Raw genomic sequence first — 20309 nt, forward strand, 5'->3', positions numbered from 1 at the left:
GGCCTCAACTACCTTCCTGGGCAACCTGTTCCAATACTCTACTACCCTAAAGGTAAAGAACTGCTCTCTCAGCTCAAACTAGCTCTCACTGACATGCTGTGAAACTCACTACTTGGCTTCAAGTTCTGAGAAGACCGAAATCAAAGTTTCTAGGAAATGGCTTTTTGCTGTAAGCATGAATAATCCTCCCCAGAGTCCATATTCCCCATTTATTACACCAGCTAGGAAACAGCTTGGCTCACAGGTGCTGACAGTGCATCTGAGGTAAGCTGCAAGTAGGAAAGGAAAAACAAGGAAAGTTGTGGCCAGCAACTTCATTTATGTACTAGTGCTTTATGTACTAGTGCTGAAACAGGCCCAGGCAGTTCTCACAGGGTGGATGGGGCAGAGAGGAGCTGTAACAGGATTCAGCAGAATCTGGGAGACTAGCATCATGCAGGGAATTCCTTGTTACACATGCTTACCATTGTCTGAAAAGGTCATTTGCAGAGAAAGAGAAATGGACAAGAGATTTATGCAGAGGAACAGTTGACAGAAGGCATGATTTACAGAAGTTACTGTTTTCAGATAGCTAGACCCTCCATAGATATTAACTAAGGGAGCAACATACCCCCCCCCAAAAAAAAAAAAAAAAGGAAAAAGCCTCCTAAAATTAGATCAAACTGCTGCAGGAGTGATTTTTATTACTCTGGCTGAAATGCCAGATGCTTATCTTCCTAAGGAGAAAGCAGCCACCTCCTGGCCTCAGCACACCCTCAACTCAACACAGCAAAGCCTCACAGCAGCAGTCATCAGCCTCACCAAGGCAGCTCTTGCACTGAGGAGTATCATGATTAGAGTAACAAAGACATGAGAAGAGAACTCAAGAATTTCCTTTATTCCCAAAAAGGCAGAAAATACATTAAGCAGTTTCAGCGCTGACATTAGAAAACCTTTTTATGATCAAAAGCTCAGAAATGTACCCTTACTCTTGCCATCTTCACTTTACCTGCAGCAGAGGCATGCAGCAGGTTTTTGTCTCTACAGAGCATTAAAACTAAGTCAGATGGGCCTGATTCTGTCCTCAGAGTGTTAAAACTAACTCAGATGGGCCTGATTCTGTCCTCAGCTCTGCACAGACAAATCAAAATAAACTTCAGTGAGGATTACCAGACTGCTGAGTGCTCTGACTCATGTGTGGAGCAACTGCTCCCTGGAGCTGCCAGTCCCTGCAGTGCCAGGTATTTGAGAGGGAAGAAGAGAATTAGTCACTAAGATACCATTATATTATTCTTTCTGTTTGGACGGAAAGAACAAACAGAACAGTCCTAACTTACCTTTACAGTGGGCGTATGGCATGGTAATGATATAATCTTCCCCCCTGTTTAGAAACATAAGCTTTGCTTTCCCATCCAACAGTGCAGAAAGTGAATTACCTAGAATTTAAAATACATATCTGTTAAAAAAAAATGCATGTTACACTTGGTCACTCACCCTACTCCAGAAGAACATTTCCATTTAAATGTAGGTCACTAATGAAGAGATATAAAATGTTAGTAATTCAAGACCCTACAAATCATTGACTGTTGGAGCCAGGCAGCTCTAATAAGCTCTGCTGCACAGCTCATATTTGCTCTGGCATTTAGCCCCCGTTGCAGAAACTGCAGTAGATGAAATAAGTCATTAGTGGGATGCAGAAAGCAGTTCCAATGCCTAGAAGTTTTTCAGGTTCTTCTGACAACTCTTCTAATTGTGAATCTGCTTTCTACCCCAATAACAAATAGAATTACCAGAAGGACACTAATGACTACTTAGAAGTGTTTCAGCAAATACCTTTATCAGAGGATAGTATTTAGGAAGTGTTGTTCCAAACAAGAAACCTATTTCGAACAGCAACAGTGTTTCAGTGACTACAGTGGTGCTGTCTCCACTGAAATGAAAAGATGGGAGGAGGTTTTGAAGCTCTAGGGTGCAATCTCAGAAATCTGCGAGCTAGAGAAATGGTTACATTTATCCAGAGGCTTTTGGGAGAGTCATCTGAAGGATGAATTACAGAATGACTCATCTCTGAGCACACGCAAAGTCTTCTGAGCAAACAATTGCTCATACATGCTCTGCTTTCTGGAAACCAGGTTTTAATGCTCACAATTTTTCTGTCTGATTGTTGTGGGTTTTTTTGTTGTTGGTTGGTTGTAGTTTTTTCAACATTAGTTTCAAATAGTGTAGGGGAAACCCAGGCGAGCCAAGGCAAGGAATTGAGGTGTTTTGGTGGCAGATCTCTTAAGCATTTCTTTACTCATCTCTCAGGATACTCAGGAATGATTTAAAGGCAAACCAAAACCAATGCCACGATTTTACCTGGAAGATGCCTAGGCTTAATTCCTTACCATAAAACTTGGACCTAGCTAGAATGCTGCCAGTAATGCAGAATCCATCCTTCCTGTTGCTGACATGAAAAGCTGACACTGGTGGATGGTGGGAGACCTAGAAGAAAAAGAGGCACAGGCCATTCTAGAAGTCCTTATAGGCTAAGCAGAGTGATGGGTGCATGCACAGGCTCACACAGTGTTACACATGTTCTAGGGAAAATGCAAGACGTAGGGAGGCTGCAGGATTGAGCAGAGTCCTGAGTCCCATTCTTGATATCAACCTCAATGCTGAATGAGGGAACATTATATGTGAAACCATTATATGTCAGAACACATGTAAAGTTTCTTTCCCAACCCTTATTTCCTTGTCCTTATGCATTTGAGATCACTTTAGGCCAACAGGTACACTGTCAGATTTTCAACAGAATAAATGACAGAGCAGGACCTCTTGGCAGCACCTGAGTAACTCCATAAAATGGATGAGGTGGCTGAAATAAAATAGAACACAATAAAAATTCTCTGATTAAATAGGAAAAGTAAACGTAAGTGAAACAGGGAGCTCACAAAGTCCTCAGAGCCCTTCACTATCACTGTAAATTTGAAACTAAAGGTTGTCAGGCCAGTTTACTTGTGAGCTCTGCTCTTCATTTATCACCAAAGACAATAACTCTCGATTTACTCCTCTTAAAATAATCACGGAAAGCTTAGGAATAAAGGAAAGTAGGATTTGGTTATGTGTTTTATGCCCATTTTGACACAGGCAACATAAAGCATTCTTAACAGTAAGAGTAGAGCAAAATCCCATGGAAAAAGTGTTTACTGAGGAGGTTATGTGTGGGAGACCAAGACCTGGGACCCCACTACAGCTCACATCACCTCCCTGAAAGAAACAAAGATCAGCAGCTAGTTTAGCTCACAGCCCAGTCTGGTTATTTACACAAGCTCTAATTTTCACTCCTAGGGTGGGTGAGAAAAGTGTTCTTATACATGGAAGTGCAAGCAGGCTGCTACCTGCCAACATCTGAGCACCCAAATCCCACAGCTTACCTGTTCTGCTATGTAAAATGTATGACTGTTTGTCTGAGGGTGAAACCAGCAGCAGCGAAATGTCTCTCCCAGAATAGGGTTGTATGGCTTTTTTATTCCCTGAAACACAAAGGAATAAAACCCTGCTGCACATGAAGATTTGCAATCCAACTCCACAGACATGGCTATAAAACTATTTAAATCTTCTTCCTGACATCTTAAACTAAGTCAACCACAAGAATCAAACCTGATGAATAGGTTGCACACAACTTCCCACTCTAATCTTTTAATCTGAGCAATGGATTCATCTGCTATTCTCACCAACTTAATCTTCAATACTGCCTGATCAAAGCTTCACAAGAGTAAACTTTATTATTTCTGCTGCCATATGCAGCAGATGTGTACTGCTTTGGAGCCATGGCACTGTGGTACTGAGAGGCCTGAGCAGAGAAAGAAGACCTTTGTTCAGGAAGAGGAAGAATCTTGCATCCAAGGGCATACTACTTGTTGATGACCAGTTTTGCCTTCTACCTGTGCAGGCTCTCAGGTTGATCAACGCTATTTAGTACTCAGCATCTACTCTGAAACCAAATGCAACTTCAGTTTTAAAAGCAATGGTCCATGTCTTCTGAACAGTAGGAGAGGTGAAGCATCAAAGGAGAGGCAATAGAGAAATATACAGCCACAATGCCTGTTACAACCCCAGCTTCACACACCCCTTTACCTTTGGCTTCTTATAAAAGCCAGAGAGATACCACCTCAAAACTTGCTTCATTCGACTGTATGGATCATCTTCAAGGACAGCCCTGCAAGACAGAGTATGAAAAGATCTTTATACTGTGCACACACAGTTCACACCAGGATAATAATAACATGAATGCCAAGTAGCATTTCCCCAGTACTAACAGGAAGTGACTTCTGTGCTGCCGACAGTGCAAAAGGTGTCTGCCAGCAAAACCAGTTTTTCTCCATCCTGTCTATTACACAAAACCAACTCTTTCAAAGCGGCACTCCTGGCCCTGCACTCCTGCAAAAAACCCAGTGGCACTTTGGGGGTCTGTCAGGTGTGAGTGCACATTTGAGTATGTCAGTGTGGGACTGTCACACCAGCAGTTAGTTACAGCTCACGGGACAGTGCGAGCCTTAAAAGAAAAACACTTTCGCTACCAAAATCAAAGACAGTTCCAATTTTCTCTGGTTTTCTTTGATTCACTCTCATTTAAAGATCTTCAGAGCTGATGTGTTACGTGGCCTCTGTCAGTACTTGGAGATTTTGTTGGAAAGGACTTGGCAAGGTCATCCCATCCAGAGATGAAATGGGAAGTAAACGTAAGTACTCCTGGTATTTCCAACCATTTAGTCGGATTTGACAATCAATCTGTGCGTTTGCTTTTAATAAAAGCTCCAAACCTCTTGAAGTGTTTTTAGACATCAGCACCGAGCAGAACCACTTCTTCCCCTTTCTGATGTTACAAACACCACAGACAAGGCTTGAAAATACCACAGTTCAGTTCTGAAATTTCCCAGGAGCAGTGGAATCAAGATGAGTAACTAGTGCTGCTGCTTGAATATTGCACACACTGGTCTTAAAACACACCAGCCAGATCTGATTGAGAAGGCAGGTCCTAGCTGCAAGCACGTTTTCTATTTTCTACTCTGCTGCTCCCAGCAGGTCTCTCTCATCAGTAGTGTTAAAAGATGTTTCTTCTTTGTTTATCAACCAACATAATTATACTGCTTTGAGAGGCAGAAGTGCTTGACAATTCTCTTTGCTCTGTCCTGCTCCCCTCCGTACACGAGTACACCAGGAGGTGGCACAGCTCTGCCGCTGGATGCTCAGAGGCATGAGCTGAGCCCACATCAGTTCCAGCCAGTGCTGGATGTGCAAAGGCAGTTTTGTCTGGAGTCTAACTGTTTTCCTTCCCTCTCCCTGCCCTCAGTCCATCTCTAAAAGGTCACTGCAGCTGACACCTGGCTTGATTTACACTGACCTCAGCGACCTGGGTATTATCAGCCACCTGGGTATTATCTGGGAGCCCTACCAAGCAGACAAACTGGGCCCAGCCTGTGCCACGCTCACACTGTAATGCATTTCCATAAATACAAGCAGAGTGCCCATGTCAGGCATGCTCTGCATGCTGCTTACTGGGAAAGCAGGTCAGCATGGTAGTAGTAATCAGAGAGCTTGTTGAGGAATGAGCGTGGCTCCAGGATGAAGGTGGGCAGCACCACACGTGACAGGTCCATGCCAGGTCGCAACTGCTTCAGCAGGATCCACATCAGGCTCTTGTTCTCCTCAGAGACAGTTTCGGTTTGAGATGATTCACCAGTCTGTGATGGGGAAAGGGGAGTTCAGGGCAGACACAGAAGAAGTATTTCTTGTGGGGGTGCTTAAATGGAAGGTCCAAGCTCACTCAGGCATATCTGGCCTTGGCACAAGCTACACCACTGCAAAGAGACATCAGCTCCACCTCAGAAGTGAATCCTCAAAGCACTGAAGTGAGTGGTACAGAAAGCCCTGGGCCTCTGAGAGCTGTCAGAAGGCAGGAAGCACACCTCTGCTGTGCTCCTTCCTGAGCCACTCCATCCACACACCTCACCACTGCCATGTGCCAACCAATGTTAACCAACAGGACTCTGCACTGCAGTCCCTCAGGAGGTGTGGACATCCCTGAGGCTGTTACAGCATTGCTGTAGCCTGGTGAGAAGCATACAAGAAGCTCCTCTCAGTCACATTCTCAGCAAATGAAAGACTGCAAGATTTACTATTATATGTGTAGGAAAAAATAGGAGAAAACCAAGTAATCAACAAAGAATGGAACCAGGCCTCCAAGTTCAAGATAAGACAAACTGTTAGGGTAAGCACAGTAAAGGCCCCAGAAAACATGCACAAGAACTGCAGCACTCCCAGCACTGCTCAGTGCCCTTTGCAGCAGAAGTGCAGGTAACTTAAAAAAGCCAGAGATTAGGTGGTGGTTTCAGTTGTTCCTGTGCATTCAGTGGGGCTACAGCAGGTATGACATGGAGGAATGGGCCTTTCAAGCACAGGAGAAAGAAAATGAAGCTGAATTTGCAACATGAATGTCATTTTAACACATCCTAGGCACCATAATGCAACAGTGAAAGAGCTTTTAGAGAAGAGAGTTCTATAAGGAAAAGGGTACAATCCATTCCTGGAGGGGACCTCGGTTTGGCAGAGGACACATAGCATGTCCCAACAGAATTTGCAGGTGCTGTAAATCACTAATTTTCACCACTTGAACTTTCCCAGCACCACTGTTTCGGATCCTGATCGGCCCTTCTACTAGTCATGCAGGAACACTAAATCCAGCTTGCAGGCTGAGGGGAATTTCAGACTGAGGAACAAGAAAGCTCTTTTCATTTCATTGCTCTGCCATTACCATACCATTCTGGTGCAATGCATAGTTTGAGCCTCTGAGAAGAAATGGAAACTGTTAAAGAAGTAAGGCCACGGTGTCAGCTAGAGCATACAATACATGTGGGTCTGTCAGGTCTGACCCATATGTCAGTATGTATCCAGGTTCTCAAGTCTGCAACACAAATTAATGCCATGTTGAAACTGCCAAAGGGATGGATGAACATGGAAAGGAGAAGAAGTGCAGGAGGAGGAGAACAACTCTAAATTATTTCTGGTCTGCTTTTCCCTAAAATACATCCCCCACAATAACCCTTTCTGTGACTTGTTAAAAGTGAAAGCTCAGGGGAAAAAAAAAGCTTTTTGGCTATCAATCTGCTTACTGAGGAGTTGACTTTTTTTATATTCCAGACCATCCTTTGCACTCAGAGTCCTGATGATGAAGCCTGTCTCTGTCTTCACATTCCTACTGCGAACAAGGCAAAGCTGGAATGCTAGATGCACAAGGATGCACCTCTGAAACGCATCGTCAGAAGCGCATACATACGTGCACACCCTTCAGATGAGCTTTCAAAGCCAAGCTGAAAGTTTAGCTGGGAGAGTTTGTGTCTCTGACCTTTGTCCTGACAGATCTGAACTGCACACCCAGACTGCAGGGAGGCAACCTCAGTACAGAGCAACAGCTGACGTTATTAGCTGGCAGGTGCTTACTTCGATATTTCTCTGCCCATTGCTGATAGCAAACTGCGCCACTGCATGCAGCATACTTGTCACAGAGGTGCTGTCACAAGTGAGTAAGACTCAGCCACTAGTCCTATCATTGTGTCTGAGGTGACAACACCCCTTATGGCCGAGGCCAAAAGGCACTTCTTTTTGGAAGTCCTCTGGATGTTACCTTTGCCTCAGCAGCCACACTAAAGTTTGTCTTATTTTACACTGCACAAAGTGCATTTCTACATCAGAAACGTTCTCCTTTCATGGCAGAAATTAATCACAATCCTCTCTCAGCAGAAATGCAATCCTCTCCCAGCAGAAATGCAGTCCTTTCCCAGCAGAAATGCCATCTTTTACCAAGACAAATTTGTGATGTGGCAAAAGGTTGTTTCAGAAGCAGCAGCTGATAGAATTCAAGTTTGCCTTCATTTTACTGTTGCTTGGCTGCTCAGTTATGTTCAAAATCCCCTGTTTGGACCCAGTTACCATTTGCTGTCTGTCTGTGGTGGGATTTGAGGGGATACATAAACAGGAGTTTTGGGAGGTTACTTTATCTCTATAGGTAACAGTTCTGCTTGGAAGCACAATTTCTACAGCAGGGGCTTGCACCTCACACCTGACATCTGAAATGGCAGCAAACATGCTACCTAGACTGGTGGCTTCAGACCACAAACTACTGGTCCAAGGTGGGTGACTGAGTTGTGAAAAAAAGGAGGTAAAACGGAACTCCTAGACCTCTGCAAGGTGGTACAGCAGAGATGTTCTTTTGTTGTCCTGCTATAAGGGGTCTGTGGAGAAATACACTGGAGTAATAAAATCTGTGTAGAACACATGACCATTCGCAGTGTTTTAAGTTATCACTCAGTGAAACAGAAAGTGTAGTTAGGAAATATTTAACTAGATTTGTTTCCTCAATATTAGTAGTACACTTTCAGGAAAACATTGAAGTGGAGCAGAAGAAAGAACAAGTCTTGTAAGGAGTAGCTGAGGGAATTGGGATTGTCCAGCCTGGAGAAAATGAGGTGACCTTCTCACTCTCTACAGCTGCCTGAAAAAAAGGCTGGAGACAGGTAGGGGTTGGTCTCTTCTCTCATATAATAAGGAACAGAACAAGAGAAAATGACATCAACTTGTATCAGAGAAGGTTTAGGTTGGACATAAGGAACAATTTCTTCCCTAAAGAGTTGTCAAGCCTGGACCAGGCTGCCCAGGGAAGTGGTGGAGTCACTCTTCCTAGAGGGATTTGAAAGTTGTGCAGATGTGGTGCTGAGGGACATGGTTTAGTGTTGATCCAGCAGTGCTGGGTTAATGATTGGACTCAATGATCTTAAGGGTCTTTGCTATCTGAAACTATTCCACAATCTAAGAAAGATATAGCATTGTAGAAAACTGGTTGTCTTTGAGGCACCAACATGATTTCAGCTTCCTTGTCTGAAGTAGTAGGCAAGAACTGCTCATAGCTCCCCTGGTGCCAAAACAGAAGCTTCTCTGCTGCCTGCCCAGACTGATTCTCACCCAACACACTTGGCTGCCCTCTCTCCTGCTGCATCCTCAGAGGTGTCGCAGTAACATCCAGCTAACAAAGCCTCTTATATGGAACAGACACACATCCTCCTGCTGTTAAATGACATGAGAAATGGCTTTCCTACAAGAAACTGTCATTTGGGAATCAGGTGACTCAAATGCTCCATTAGGACACACAAAAAAAAGGTGTTCCATGTATAATGAGAAAAGGAAAGGATCATATTTTGTATCATGCAAGGACTGAGCATCTTAATTGGCCAGGACACATGCCCAGAATAATAATCCCTGCTGCTGCTGGCTGCACACTGCGCTGTGCCAAGGCTCTTTAATGCAGCAACTGGTTCAAGCAATTGCTGTGGCTGGCGATTTGCCAGAGCTCAGGAGTGGAGCTGCTGCTCATCAGGCGTAATTATTAGAGCACATGATAATTCAACATCATTTAGCAGAAAGCTGTGCATTGCTCTAGCTGTAAAACTCTGAAACTCACCAAGCTGCTTCTTAAACTACCATGCATCTGAAGGGCTGAAAGACAAACACTGTGCACAGAGACATTTTAACAGAAATTGGTAGTGATTAAATTTTGTTTTGTCTTTTTACCTCCCCGAACTCTTCATAGATCTGTTCAATGTAAGTCGTCCCTTTCCTTCCTGGAGAGGCCTCTCCCTGGATTTCTGACTGGTCGCTCTCGCTCTCATTTGTCTTCCGGCTGTTCTCCTGCGTCTCATTCTCTGACTCCTCTGCATTGTCTCTCTCGGACTTATCAGAAAAAGCATCGTTTTCCAAGTGGTGGTGATTCTCCAGGGCTGACTCATTCAATCTGCAACACACAGTTGGTCGGTTGTTTTCAGCTTGATTTACAAAGCCAGATTACTCAAGGTAAGAACACCTCCCAGAGCTCCAAGCAGGGTGTCCAGCCCGGGAAGCGTAGAAGAGATTGATTTCCTGAATAGCAGGAGTTTTATCATGGAAGCAGTGAGATATTTCCTATCAAAAATCTCCCCTCCAAACTGCTATTTGCAAAATGTGCCTTGCAGCACCACTCACCCATCCCTACACAGAACTGCTACTGGCTCCAGATGGGAGCCCACACTCCAGAGGGATATAAAGCACACAAGTCGCTGTACAAACCTGATTAAAGTGTCCATCAAGAGAGATTTCTCCCCAGTGGGTTGTAGCCCATAAGAAAAACAAGGCATTGTGAGATACATTTTCTTTTCAGTACTACAGCTACTTTACTTCAACAGATGGTGGTCCTAAATCAGCCCCCCACTAAAAAAGGCAAACTTCAGAATCAGCAGAAGCACGTATTTTTGCACACCCCTCCTCCCCAAGGTAATGTGGGGAATGTGCTACCCCCAGATTATGCTGTGTGGAAGAACTGAGTTGAAATCATGAACTGGACCATTACATGTAAAAAGAACACCCAGATTATAACAGCATCCAGGGAAAAGCGTGGAAGGCATAGCAAGCTTCACACTCAGTGATCCAGGCTTTAGAGAACGAGGGGGAAGCCAGAAATTCTCTCCCAAGTAGCATCTCCATTTGAAAAAGCAGCTGCAGGTCATATGACAGAGGGCAAACACGATTAGATGGGCCAGGGATCTGATGCTGAAAAGTAGTCACTAAATGCCAGCTTTTTCAGGTGATATTCAGCATAGGTTTCAGCTTGTCTGGTTCATTCATGTCTTCACATCACCTATTTCATGGCCTAGCCCACCCCTCAGGTGCTGACGACTTTCTCAGCTTGACCTCCCTCTGAATATTTCTTACCCTAGTCCCCCTTGATGCTCTTGGCTAGAGCAAAAAAGATTTCCTATAGAAAAGCAATCCAAGGAGTTTCAGAGGACCTAAACAGGCCACAGGTCCTGAAGAGTTTTGTTACTTCCCATAGTCCACCTATCCCTCTCTTATCAGTACATGAAAGGGTTCTGTCAGCCCTGAAGTCTCTCCATGATGGGTCTTTTCTCAGGCCATCCTGGACATGTTCTAATTTTGATTAGAGATTAATTCTGAAACTTCCCATCCCTTGTTCTCCCTCTCTCTCTTTTTTTTTTAATGGATATTTTGTCATCACTAGTGAGAGCCAAACTAAAAACACCAACAGAGAGTCAGAACATAGGACTGCCATCAGCTTTGCAGATGACCTCAACTTGCAGCTATGCACTTAAGCTCATGATTTTTAACACCCTGAGCAAGCCAGGCTGTGACAGCCACAGCTCAATGTCTGCAGAAGCTGCTTCTAGAGCTCTTTTGGAAATGCTGTCTACAGCTTTCTGTGCCTTTAGAAAATCTTTTCACTGCAGCTGTAGGTGTCTGTATGCAACATAAATGTCTGTGTGTGGATATGTAGAACACTACAAGGGGTTTTAATTCACAGCTTTACTGTAAAATAGAACTAAGATCCTAAATCAGAGAGTCAATGACTGTTACACTCCAGCACTAATAATCTGCTATCAGACATTATGTGTCTCCAGCATTCTAGTCCCAGGATGTTATTTCCTTTTATTTTTCAGCTAGCAACCAGCAAGTGTACTGTCTGAAAACCTAAATGCACTGGAAGCACAGAGTATAGCACATGCAGGAGTCTGAGAGAATACAGGAGAAAAGAAGGTGAGAAAAGAGTTGTCTAAAGAGATTGTCCCATGATACTTCCCACATGGGAGCTTCAGGAAGTTATTAGTTGCTGATCATTTAAACACTTGATCTATTTCTTAATTTTTCAACAATCAGCTAAATATGTGTGTGTCAGTGTTTACTGTTCCCTTACCTAGTGAAAGTTTTCTCCATGGAGTAAAAATGCTTGGAGGAGGAGCTCATCATGGGGCTTATGGTTTGTGGCTGAGAGGTAACACTTGTTTCTATGACACATTTGTAAGAAGAGCAAGTGTTTGTTTACAGAGTCACCTGTCTCACATTTGGGAAATAATGGAAGTTTCAGTGGAGCAAATGACTCTTAGTTTCCTCTGCTCCTTCCCACCAGTTTTTAAGGATTTCAGATTTAGACCAAGTGGGAATTAAACTCACATGAAATCCCACTCGACTGTGTGCCAGCCACAAGGAAGGCAAGACTTTACACATCCAGAGCCAAGGATCAGCTCTGGGAAACCAAGGAGAAAACAGATGCTTCTCATTCTGATGAACAAATCTGAGATGTTGAAAGTGGAGCCAGACTTTTCTATTCCTCCAGCTCATCACTGACTGTATGCAGTAGGCTAAAGCCAAAAGCCATGCCACGAGCTTGAACTAAAATCAAAGGGCGGGCTTCTCAGGAGCTTCCAATGGCATTTGGACCAGGCTTTAAAAGCTATGAGGGAATGACTATGCTTGAAGTGAGCACTGGATTTCCACCATAAACATGGCTAACTTGGCATCTTCCATGGCTAATTTACTGTTGCAGCTTATTGGAGTTGTCTCATAACAGTGCTTTATTCTCTAGGGTCATTCCTGGAAACTTCTGCCAGTGACCAGGACTTCTTTTGAGTTTGATGCAGCTCTTCTACACAAAGTATAAAAACCCCTTTGGCTCATGTAAAACAAGTGAACCAGCCAGACTCCCGGGGCTGCTGGAAATAAGACATGGAACCCAGAAGAAATACAACTTTGTATTAAAAAGAGAAGTGCCTGGTGCCCTAAAGGCCTCCTGTCTAAAATCCCTGATTTACACAGTACTGGAGCCTTTGATTCACATGCACAGTCCCCTCCTCCCCCCCTCTCATTTTCGAACACTACTAAAGACACAGATTTTAAATCACTGTATAATCTTGATTTCTTTCCCAGCAGGAAAAGAGCAAAGCAGCCAGCAGACAAATGCAACTTTGGCTCAGCTGAGGGTTCACTTTTGCCAGCTCCCTTGGGTTTTGTCCTCTCTATAATATCCATCATCTCCCTTTTCTTTTTCTTTTCTTGACAGAGTAGTTTGGCTAATTTGAAGATAGAGTTAAATGTAATTAACTGGCCCCCTAACAACAGCGTGCCAATTTAATTGGTAAGATTCCCTGTAGGGAAGGCATTTAATTAGAATGACTGAATCCCTGTGAGGAAGCCAATGTCAGTGGCAATCCAAAACCTCTTTGCTCAGCACTTGCACTGTTTCAGTTTTGCATCTTCCCTTGTTTAAATGTTCTTTATACCTCCAGGGATGACAGCAAGTTGTCCCTCTGTCCCACAGCCATTGAACTCCACATGTCTTTAAACACTGGGTCAAGTCTGGGTACACATTAGAACCAGTGGCAGGACTCAGAATGTAATGTCCAGACAACCAGACGCTGAACACCCACCCAGCTTGGGCCAGGCTCAGTTAAAATCTGAGTCTGTCAGAAAAATCTGGTTCCAATTGTGGGCATTCTCCTGCTGAACACTCTGCCACATGTGCTACTGCTGTGCTCTATAATTCAAAAGGGCTTTTAATGTGGAACAGCTAAGAGGTGAAACAGAGGCATCATTTACACACCATAGTTTGAAGAAATACTTTAGTACAGTTTTAACTCCATCTTCTAGACTTCCTTACAGTAGCCATGGGTCTGCCTGAATGCTTTTAGTGCCACAGGCTCCTTTTTAATTTTGGGAGCTCTGTACAAACATCCATGAGCTGGAAATCAAGTCCACTGCATTCCTGGATTCATTATCACAGCAAGCACAGTCCTAAGAGACTCTCTCTTAGGCGAGAAGAAATTAGAAAGTAAAGAATTGTGGAAGAAGCCCAGGAACAACAGAAGTATTTTCACAAGGACTAGGGCACATGCTCTGGTAACACAACAGATTTCCTTCTCTTCTCCCACTGCTCTTTAGCAAAGCTCTTCTTCAACTTCTAGCTAAAACCACAAACAGCAAGGCTGGGGAGCACATGCTGGGAATACCAGAGCCTTTCAAGACTAAGGATAGAGAAAAATGCGGACATCCCTTTGGTCCCATGGGACCAGAGATATCTTGACACTCTGAAGAGGACTCAGATCCCTGCTGCCGTTGTAACAGAGCCTAAGAAAACCACAGTGGGTCCCACTGTGGAAGGCAGGCTGGAAGAGTTGCTACCCTCAAAACTATGTAATCAGTGCTGTGAGCCCTAAAAGTCAAGTTCCTATCAGCAGAACTAAAGAGTCACAGCTTCTCCCAATTCCCACTCCGAGGTCCAAGGGTCGGTACCAGAGGAATTTTGGAAGCTGCCCATTTAGCTATAAGCAACAGATAAGGCCTGAGGTTTTTTTCTTGCTTACAGAGCTTTGATGTGAACTGTTCCAAACTGCATTGATACCAGGAATATGAATAGAAAGGAGGCTGAGGGGAACTTTTTTCCCTTATGTAAAAAATTATCTGATGCATCGAGGAAGAAATTGGAAACCACTCAAAACCCCTGTAGAGAGAGAAAGTAATTATAAAGCTAAGGATGCAGTGTGTGCACTCTGCTGACTATGGCACAGTATTATTAGAAAAGAGAACACATTATTAAAGAATAGATCAGAGCCAGAGCCATATGTGCTAGCCAACCAACACACACTGTTTCTGGCTGTGCCTGTGTAACTACAGGTCTGCTCTAGCAGCCAGAATCTGCAGCCTTTACTCAGAGAATACATTTTTCACACCAGCATCTCCAGACAGCATTTTGGCCCAAGCAGGAAAAAAGTCTATGTACAGAGCCACACAGCTGAGGTTCCTCTCGGTCTGTGTGCTCAAGCACTAGATGACAGCAAACCTCATGTGCACCAAATCCATCTGTTAGCGCTGGGTGAAGCAGAGCATTGAGGGGAGGGCTGTTTGCAAGACTATAGCAGCAGGATGAAGGACAACAGTTTAAACTAGAACAGCGTAGATTCATACTGAACATCAAGAGGGAAGTTCTTTACTACAAGGGTGCTGAGACACTGAAACAAGTTACCAGTGGATGTGGTGGTCTCATCCTTGGAGACATTCAAGATCAGGCTGAGCAATAAGGTGGGGATGTCCCCCCCCGACTGCAAGGAGGTTGAACTAGATAATCTCTGGAGGTCCCTTCCAGTGCATTCTATATGAGCCTATACTGGCTGGTTTTAAGCATGTTTCCTTAGTGGACTCTGGCTAGGTTACGCTGAAGTTAAACAGAGGCCGAGTGTAGGCCAGGCAACACCTCTCTGTGCGTTAAGAAGGGACAGCCCCATCTTACTGGAAGAACTCCTGGTCTGAGATGGTGCTGTTGTGCAAGAGGTGGTTGAGCCCCGTGTGCGCAGAGTCGCTCGAGCCGTTCATTTCTCCATCCTTCCCCTGCTTGGAGGCACTGAGCCGGAAGAGGCTGGAGCAACGCAGGGCAAGTTCCAAAGCATCCAGCCAGCACCGGCCTGTCAAAACAAAAGCAATTATTTAATGCAGGAGAGTCAATAAGGTAAGATATGCATTGCTGGGAGTAAAGCTCATTAGCATTCAGGAAGTTGCCAAGAACAAAAATCCAGTTTTCATATGTATAATCCCTAGGTTATCTTGCCAGGAATTGTGTTTTAGTAGCTGCATGAGTGGTACACCTGCATAGGTAACAGAGAGCAGAGCTCACCCCAAATCTCCCTTTCCTAACACCACCACTTCCTCTGATCTCCCACAATCGGTTCACAGCCCCTTTTACTCTTTCTGATTTTGTCCAAGATACAGGAAATGAGCACAGGTATGATGTATGTAAACCACGTCACAACTCATGTCTGCAAGCAATATACGCCAAACCACACCCAGCATTTGGTGTCCCCAGCTACCCACACTACCCAACTGCAGGGTGATAGAGGCACAGAGCAGGAGAGGCCCTTGCTTAGGATGGAATTAGGGAACTACAAAGTGACCTGAGGGTCACAAGCAGGGTGTAGTGATGCAAAACTAGTCACTTCAAATAAGAATCACAAGGATCAGTGCTTGTCATAGTGTCTAATACGAGAGGGAGTTGCTTGTTGGGTTCCTTATTTTTCCTGGGGCTGCTGTGCTCCTGGAAGCACCTGAAAATAGCCTGCTTCTGTAGTGCAGTTGTTAATGAGGCCAGAACACCTGCAAATTGACTGAATATTCAAGAGCTGAAGTATCGAGGGAATCATCCTCTAATTCCAAGCATGTAAAACAGAGCTCTTCATTACACTCCTCAGAATCTATTTTGCAATAATTAGAAGTGTGCTTGAGAGGCAGCTTGAGAGGCAGGATTTTGCTTTAGTGATGGCAAGTGCTACAAACAGGTCTCTCCTGGACCACATTCATTCCTGTGTCCCATTTGGGAAATGACTCCATTCCATCCAAGTCTATCACACACTTAGAATCAAGCATATGCATAAATCTCACTGGCATCCTGCTACTCTCTTGGGCAGAATTCCCACCAATTTCAGTGGGACCAAAATTTGTCTCTGTAAGATCAGATGATTGGTACAGAAAGAAATGTTTATAAATTTGAGTAGCTTTCAGTGCTTGCTTTAATACAAAACTATAACCACTAAAAGAGAGAAAAAATAACCTTAGAACTTTGAAGAGCTGCACTTGAACACTGAGCCATGAACAGCACAGAGCTCAACCACCACTTCACATTTCATCCCATAAATGCCTTCAGCATCCGCTTATGATTTAATAATAACATCACACATAATGGTTAATAAAAGATTAGGAGGGTTGAAGGCAGCTTGAATTGATTTCACACTATTTGCTATTTAACAAATACATTTCTTGCATTAAGGCTTTACCGGCAGAGATTTATTCCCTTCTGCCATGTGGAGGATTTGCATGGATAACCCATTAGAGTCAACGGCTGTGCTGAGCACAAATCCACTTCCTCCCACAGATCCCCCCTCTCCCAAAGCCACAGAGATGAAAACATGCTTCAGGCTATTCTATACAAAGGAGCATACTCCTGCCTGGGTCCACCTCCTCTGACTTTCTTCCCTCTTTACATTTGCTCTTCTCCAGTTCTGCAGTGAGGACTGCAGGATTTGACACCTGGAGGTTCTTGATCTGCAGCAGCATGAGCGCTTTGGAGCAGTAAGAGGCCAGCACCCCAGCACCAGGTAGCTCCCCCACATGGACATCATCTTGTGATGGTTACGGCAACGCACTGGCTTAATTTGTGATTTTCAACAAGGACAGCAAGGCTGACCCCAGACCCACTCTCAGCCACTCCCCATGTAGTGGGAATGGGCATTCATTAGTACTAACATGAGCTCACAGGCTTGATCACGTTTCTGGAGTCCACCACATCACTGCAGAAAATCTCTACATTATATATTTGGGGTTTTCATCTCTTTGGGTAACTCCCTGGAAGTAACTGGGATCATTTAGAAGAGGAGGCTCAGGGGTGATCTTATTGCTGTCTACAACTACCTGAAGGGAGGTTGTAGCCAGGTGGGGGTTCGTCTCTTCTGCCAGGCAACCAGCAACAGAAGAAGGGGACACAGTCTCAAGTTGTGCTGGGGGAGGGATAGTCTGGATGTAAGAAGGAAGTTCTTCACAGAGAGAGTGATTGGCATTGGAATGGGCTGCCCAGGGAGGTGGTGGAGTTGCCATCCCTGGAGGTGTTCAAGAAAAGACTGGATGGCTTAGTGCCATGGTCTGGGTGATAGGCTGGACTGGATGATCTTGGAGGTCTCTTCCAACTTGGTTGATTCTATGATTTTCAAAACCTCATTGGAGGAGCCTAAGTTTAAAAAATAAAACATGTAAAATAATCCTTTCAATACTCCAAGGCAGGGAGAGAAAGCTCTAGAGGAACTCCTTGGGCACTCACAGCCAGCACTACTTGTGCCTGCAGAAGAGAGAAGTGGCATCAGTGTACACTCTGGGTTTCTCTTCTAACAGAAACCCGATTCAAGGGATGCACAGCATCCCCAAGCCAAGACGTAGGCCTTCAGCCATCAGGTGGTGCTGTGAATCCAAACAAAAACATGCCAGGAAACCAGACGCTTGGGATTTCCTCTGCAAATGAAAAGATTCCATCTTCTGCAAGGCAGCAGTGTGCTAATTGCAGCGTAACACTGTAAAATTACACCCTCTCGCTTTCAGGGCTGCACACAAGACAAACCTGTTTCCTTGCTAAAGGCTGACAGGAAATGTTTTCACATGTGAGTGATCCTGCTATTGAGTAACAGTTTGCTTCATTGTGAAAATAATCCAAAAATTCTACCATTTGGATTACTTAATTGCTTACCTGACAAGTCTACTCACTCTCTCAGGAGCTGCAGAAGGGGGGGAAAAAGTACGTGGTCATGTAATTAAAGGCTGTCATCTACAGTCACAGTAGTCTGCATGAAGGCTTCATGGTTGCCTTATCTGCTGGTTTTGACTGGGGTGGTTCTTTTTCTCCACAGTAGCTGGTATGGGCTGTGTTTTGGCTTTGTGCTGAGAACCGTGTTGATAACTCAGGGATGTTTTAGTTACTGCTGAGCAGCCCTTACACAGAGGCAAGCCCTTTTCTGCTCCTCACTCCACCAACAAGCAGGCTCAGGGTGCACAAGAAGTTGGGAGGAGGACACAAGCCAGGACAGCTGACTCAAACTGATCAAAGGGATATTCCAGATATATGACATCATGCTCAGCATAAAAAGCTGGGGGAAGAAGGAAAGAAGGGACATTTGGAGTGATGCTGTTTGTCTTCTCAAGCCACCATTAGATGTGATGGAGCCTGGCTTTCTTGGGGATGGCTGAGCATCTGCCTGCTGATGGGAAGTGGGAAATTAATTCTTGGTTCTGCTTTGCTTTGTGTGTGCAGCTTTTGTTTTACCTGTTAAATGCCTTTATCTCAGCCCAAAGGTTTTCTCACTTGTACCCTTCCCATTCTCTCCCCCATCGCACTGCGCAGAGTGAGCAAGCAGCTGGCTGGGGCTAAACCATGACAGCTTAATTCTCACATTTTCTAATTATGAGTGGATTTTTTTTTGTTTGCAAGGTAATTGGATCAAAGAAAGATACTAAATGCAGGTTCCTTCTGAGAGAAAAGGCAGCCTGACATAGTACATGTAAAGGAAGCAAAAAAGAGCTGCAAAATAATTCTGATTATATTCTTCTAGAAGGTCTGAGGTTTTTAAAGCTGCAGTGTACGATATTGCAACCAGTTAGCAGTTAGAGTTTTCCACAAATTGTGGCTTAAAGCAAGCCTATGTTTTAATTCTGACAGAAAACCCAAGAGCATATTGTCAGCTCATGGCAGATTCTCCCTATAGGCTTTTAAGCTTCTCATCTCTCAAATGTTGTATTACTTTACCCACCACAGTGATTACTTTTGGACAATTTCTGCAGAGATCATGTTGTCTCAAAACCACCTGCATTACCTCCTCCTGTTTTGCAGCTGTGAACTAAGTATTGCCTTTTGAATGTTATTTCTGAGATTGATCCTTTCTTCATTGCATTTAGGGCCAAAGGGCAGCCTGCAGAGTAATCTCTGGCTCTTGTCTGGGCTGTGGAGAAGGAAGGATGAAAGAGGGAGCAAGAAAAATAGTCCACCTGTGTATAACACTCCTATGTATCTCACATGCCACAGCAAAAGAAATATTCCATCCAAGCTAACAGAGTGCTGAGTGAGGATAATCGCAGGGGGAAATGACATCTGAACCAAGAGCAGATCCACAGCTCTGATGTGTAGCTAGATCACTCATGCTCACAGCCGGCACAAGCAGAACATTTCACATCACCCATTTTTTTGAAGCTCATCAGGTGGATAGCTTGCCCAGCCACCTTTGGCCCCCTTCAGGAACAGTGGGGATAACACTAAGACTCTTTGACAAGGCTGTTGCTAAAGCTCCAACAGTGGATGTCCTACCAGAGTGCTAGCACTAGCTAGCTCTCTGTTGTAGCAGCCTCTCTCCCTGCACTGATCATTGGTTTCAATGTCTATTCCCTTCATCACTTCAGCAAATGATGAACACAGAATTTGGCACGTGACAGATGTCCTGGGTAAGTGGGGGTGGCAGACAACACTCAGCTGTGCTCACTAAAAAAGCAAACAATGAAGCAGATAAAATAGAGGTGTGACCCTGTTATATGTGTTTACAGCAAATGATGACAGCTCTCAGTGACAACTTGGACAAAGAAAAGTCAGTTAAAAACATCTCTGCATTCCAGAGTCCCTTCCTTTTTGAAAAGTTTGGGAAAAGAAAATCTAATAAAGGATGCATGGCCTTGACTTTGTAAAAACAAGGGTAACATGCACCCCATATATGTTTTAAACTCTTCTATATGATTCTCTAGGCTTTTTGGCTCAGCAAGCTGGAAAAGCACCTCGTGGTCCTTTCAGATGACTACTGCAGTATAGTTGCACAAATGGGAATCCCTGTGGCTCCTTGCATGATGCTTCTCAGGTCTGCAAAACACTGCAGGCATCATGTGGAAGCCTGGAGGCTGCATGCACT

The 20309-nt window shown here is 44.3% G+C and overlaps 1 protein-coding gene across 5 annotated transcripts in view; it reads right to left on the minus strand.

Moving 5' to 3' along the window:
- OSBPL5 (oxysterol binding protein like 5) overlaps positions 1–20309 on the minus strand; it is a 173233-nt gene that overhangs the window by 12857 nt on the left and 140067 nt on the right. For all 5 annotated transcript variants that reach the window (XM_064163231.1, XM_064163236.1, XM_064163234.1 and 2 more), the window contains exons 8-14: positions 15122–15293; positions 9586–9805; positions 5521–5705; positions 4099–4180; positions 3396–3494; positions 2367–2463; positions 1317–1415 (exon numbers count right to left, since the gene is read on the minus strand). In XM_064163231.1, the coding sequence (XP_064019301.1) occupies positions 1317–1415; positions 2367–2463; positions 3396–3494; positions 4099–4180; positions 5521–5705; positions 9586–9805; positions 15122–15293 (954 nt within the window). The remainder of the gene's footprint in view (positions 1–1316; positions 1416–2366; positions 2464–3395; positions 3495–4098; positions 4181–5520; positions 5706–9585; positions 9806–15121; positions 15294–20309) is intronic.

The sequence above is a fragment of the Pogoniulus pusillus genome, chromosome 24, assembly GCF_015220805.1.
Source record: "Pogoniulus pusillus isolate bPogPus1 chromosome 24, bPogPus1.pri, whole genome shotgun sequence".
Classification (NCBI taxonomy): domain Eukaryota; kingdom Metazoa; phylum Chordata; class Aves; order Piciformes; family Lybiidae; genus Pogoniulus; species Pogoniulus pusillus.